Source organism: Rosa chinensis, chromosome 3, assembly GCF_002994745.2.
Source record: "Rosa chinensis cultivar Old Blush chromosome 3, RchiOBHm-V2, whole genome shotgun sequence".
In the NCBI taxonomy this organism is placed as follows: domain Eukaryota; kingdom Viridiplantae; phylum Streptophyta; class Magnoliopsida; order Rosales; family Rosaceae; genus Rosa; species Rosa chinensis.
In genome coordinates, this window is record NC_037090.1 from 28,392,740 (window position 1) to 28,395,439 (window position 2,700).

The 2,700-nt window shown below is 36.3% G+C and overlaps 1 protein-coding gene across 1 annotated transcript; it reads left to right on the forward strand.

Moving 5' to 3' along the window:
* Positions 1 to 1,297: 1,297 nt before the first annotated feature.
* On the forward strand, positions 1,298 to 1,879 carry LOC112194388 (ankyrin repeat-containing protein ITN1-like). Its single transcript, XM_024334636.1, has one exon. The coding sequence runs from the start codon at positions 1,298 to 1,300 to the stop codon at positions 1,877 to 1,879; it is 582 nt and encodes a 193-aa protein (XP_024190404.1).
* The last annotated feature ends 821 nt before the right edge of the window (positions 1,880 to 2,700 follow it).

Here is a 2,700-nt window from a genome sequence, read left to right on the forward strand (position 1 = left end):
GGAGCTATCATTTGATCTTCTCGATCAGAAAAATGATAATCTCTTTTAGATTTCTTATAATTACTATGGAATTTCATAAATGAAAAGTAAATCAAGTCCATTGAAACCCTGTGATCCTTCCGCCATCTAATCTCCAACCAAGACAACATCCATTACAATGTAAAGGACATAAAATTGATGCTCTTTGATCGATGGTTTGCTCCCAACTTGCAAAGCTCTTTGATGGGGTAATTGGCATTGCACAATAACTCATGTTTACAGGGAATAACATGCTTGCTGACCAACTTACTTGCAAGGAATGTAACATAATGCTTCAATGAGAGATAAAAGAGGACAAACCAAGATGCATTTTGAGGCCGATCGCGAGATTAGTTGTTTATTAGTTTCATATTTTGTGTGTTAGCATCCATGCAACAAAAATAAATAATTGAAGAAGAACATACCGAATTTTCAACCTAGACCTTATGCAATTACACTGCAATTTGATAAGATATAGTAAATGACAGACCATCAAGAGGAAATACGCAGTTCATTTGTTTATAGGTGGAAGAGTCGGTTCATTTTTTTTTTTTTTGGAATTACCGAAGTGTCGGTTTGTTGAACACGACGTTAACTTGCAGGAATATATGCTAGCTAACAGCTGAGGAATTTCATCTAAGCTGGAGGGATTGATTAATTAGTTGCTGAAGTCATCATTCTCTTACCTCTTCATCTCAATAATATATAGGGAATTGGTATCTTATTATACCTTCTGTGATTTGTGACAGAATAATATAAAGATTTTCAAATTACCGTTGTTCATGGAGGTGGGATGCTCTGACCATGCAGGTGTTGATTGCCCTTTTTGTTATTTTGTTGTTGTTATTGTCGTTGTGTTGTTGAAAACAATTAGATTTCTTATTACAACAACTAAGCGAATTTATTTTTCTAATAAAATAATAGTTAAATTAATATAATGACATAAATCAGATAAAAAAACCTACATATCATTATAATTCTAGAATGAAATTGATGGTGCGGTAAATGGCACATTATGATATTTAAACCAGTACAAAAATTTAGAATCTTAAGCATCAAGCAACTCAACTTCTGAAAACACGTTTGGTCCACATGACCTGATGTGGTGTGTAGAGATTTCTAATATAAAATAATAATAATAATAATAATAATGTTTTCCTTCCGTATAATTGCTCCTATAAATAGGTAAACATGGTAACTCAACCTCAAGTGTAGCTGTTCAATTGTGCGTTTTGGAAATTGAGAGAGAGAGAGAGAGAGAGAGAGAGAGAGGGAGAGAATGGATCCTTGTCTCTATACAGCAGCAAGATCTGGTGATATAAATTTCATGAATATTAAAGATGCATGTATTGATCCTCTCCATCAAAGAACGCCTAAAGAGAACAATCTTCTTCATACCGCTGCTGAATTCAAGCAAATAGATTTCTTCAAACATGTCAAACTCAACTATGAATCTCCGCGGTTTTGGGTCACCAACAAGTCCGGCGACACTCCATTGCACGTCGCAACCAGAGTAGGCTGTCATGAAGTTGTCGAGTTTGTCATTGACCACACAAAATCATTCCCCCTCGAAGGAGCTGATGATCAGGAAAGCGGACTAGCTGATGCTAAAACTTATAAACAACTACTTAGAATGCCTAATTTTCAAAATGACACTGCTTTGCATATTGCTATGCGATATGGTCACGATAAGGTGACGACTTTACTAATCAAAGCTGACCCTGAACTCTGTTGTTACACAAATCGTGCGAAGGAGTCCCCGTTGTTCCTAGCTATTAGAAAGAGCTCTTCGAGCATCGCTAGTTACATTTTAGAGGAGTACGTCTCCTTCCCATGCGTCTCCTTACCTTCAAGGGACTAATGGTTTAACGGCTTTGCATGCTGTAGTAACTCACCAATACCTTACAAGCAAAGGTAGCTTCAATTCCTATATTGTACAAAATCTTAGATTTTTCTTGTGATTCAATTTACTGACTTTTGACTACCACTTCTATTTTATCTCTAGTTCTCTGTATAAGAGTACGTACTTTTGAGTTTGTATGTTTACCAAACAATAACTACCAATAATTCCATTTTTTAGTCGGTTCATTCCATATACTAGTCCCTCAGAAATTACTTCATGTATATATGGATTATGGAAAGTAAAGAACAATAATTTCAGAGCCGAGTATGTTTTAGGTATTTGTTGAGTTTAAGTGGCTGCTTATCATAAAAGGTACATGCATCTCAAACAAAAATAATGACAAGAATGATGGTTTGCCTTGTCCACATGATCATACAATGTAACTGGAACTCCTAGAGTTCCTCCTCCTTTTGAGCCGATGGCCTCCTGTTTCCCTTCCTGTCTGGGTTGTGTGGGAGGACCTGGCTTTTTTTTCTTGTATTCCTGGTCTCATCTGTTGATGAGCCTATTTGCTGGGCTTTGCCCCGGTTTTAATGAATTAATCTTCACCCAAAAAAAAAACTCTCATACATAATTGATTTGACAAACAGTATTCTGATTGTGCTATTATCTTCTACAGGTTCACAAAAAAAGTTAGTAGCAACAGGTGAGTTGTTTGACGTTTGACTAGCTTCTTCCTCTGTTTCATGTCGATATTTAGTGTATAGAATTTTGTGGTTAGACACTTGGAGACTGATTAATTGGGTGCTGTTTGAGCCAGAATTTGTAGTCGGAGGCCC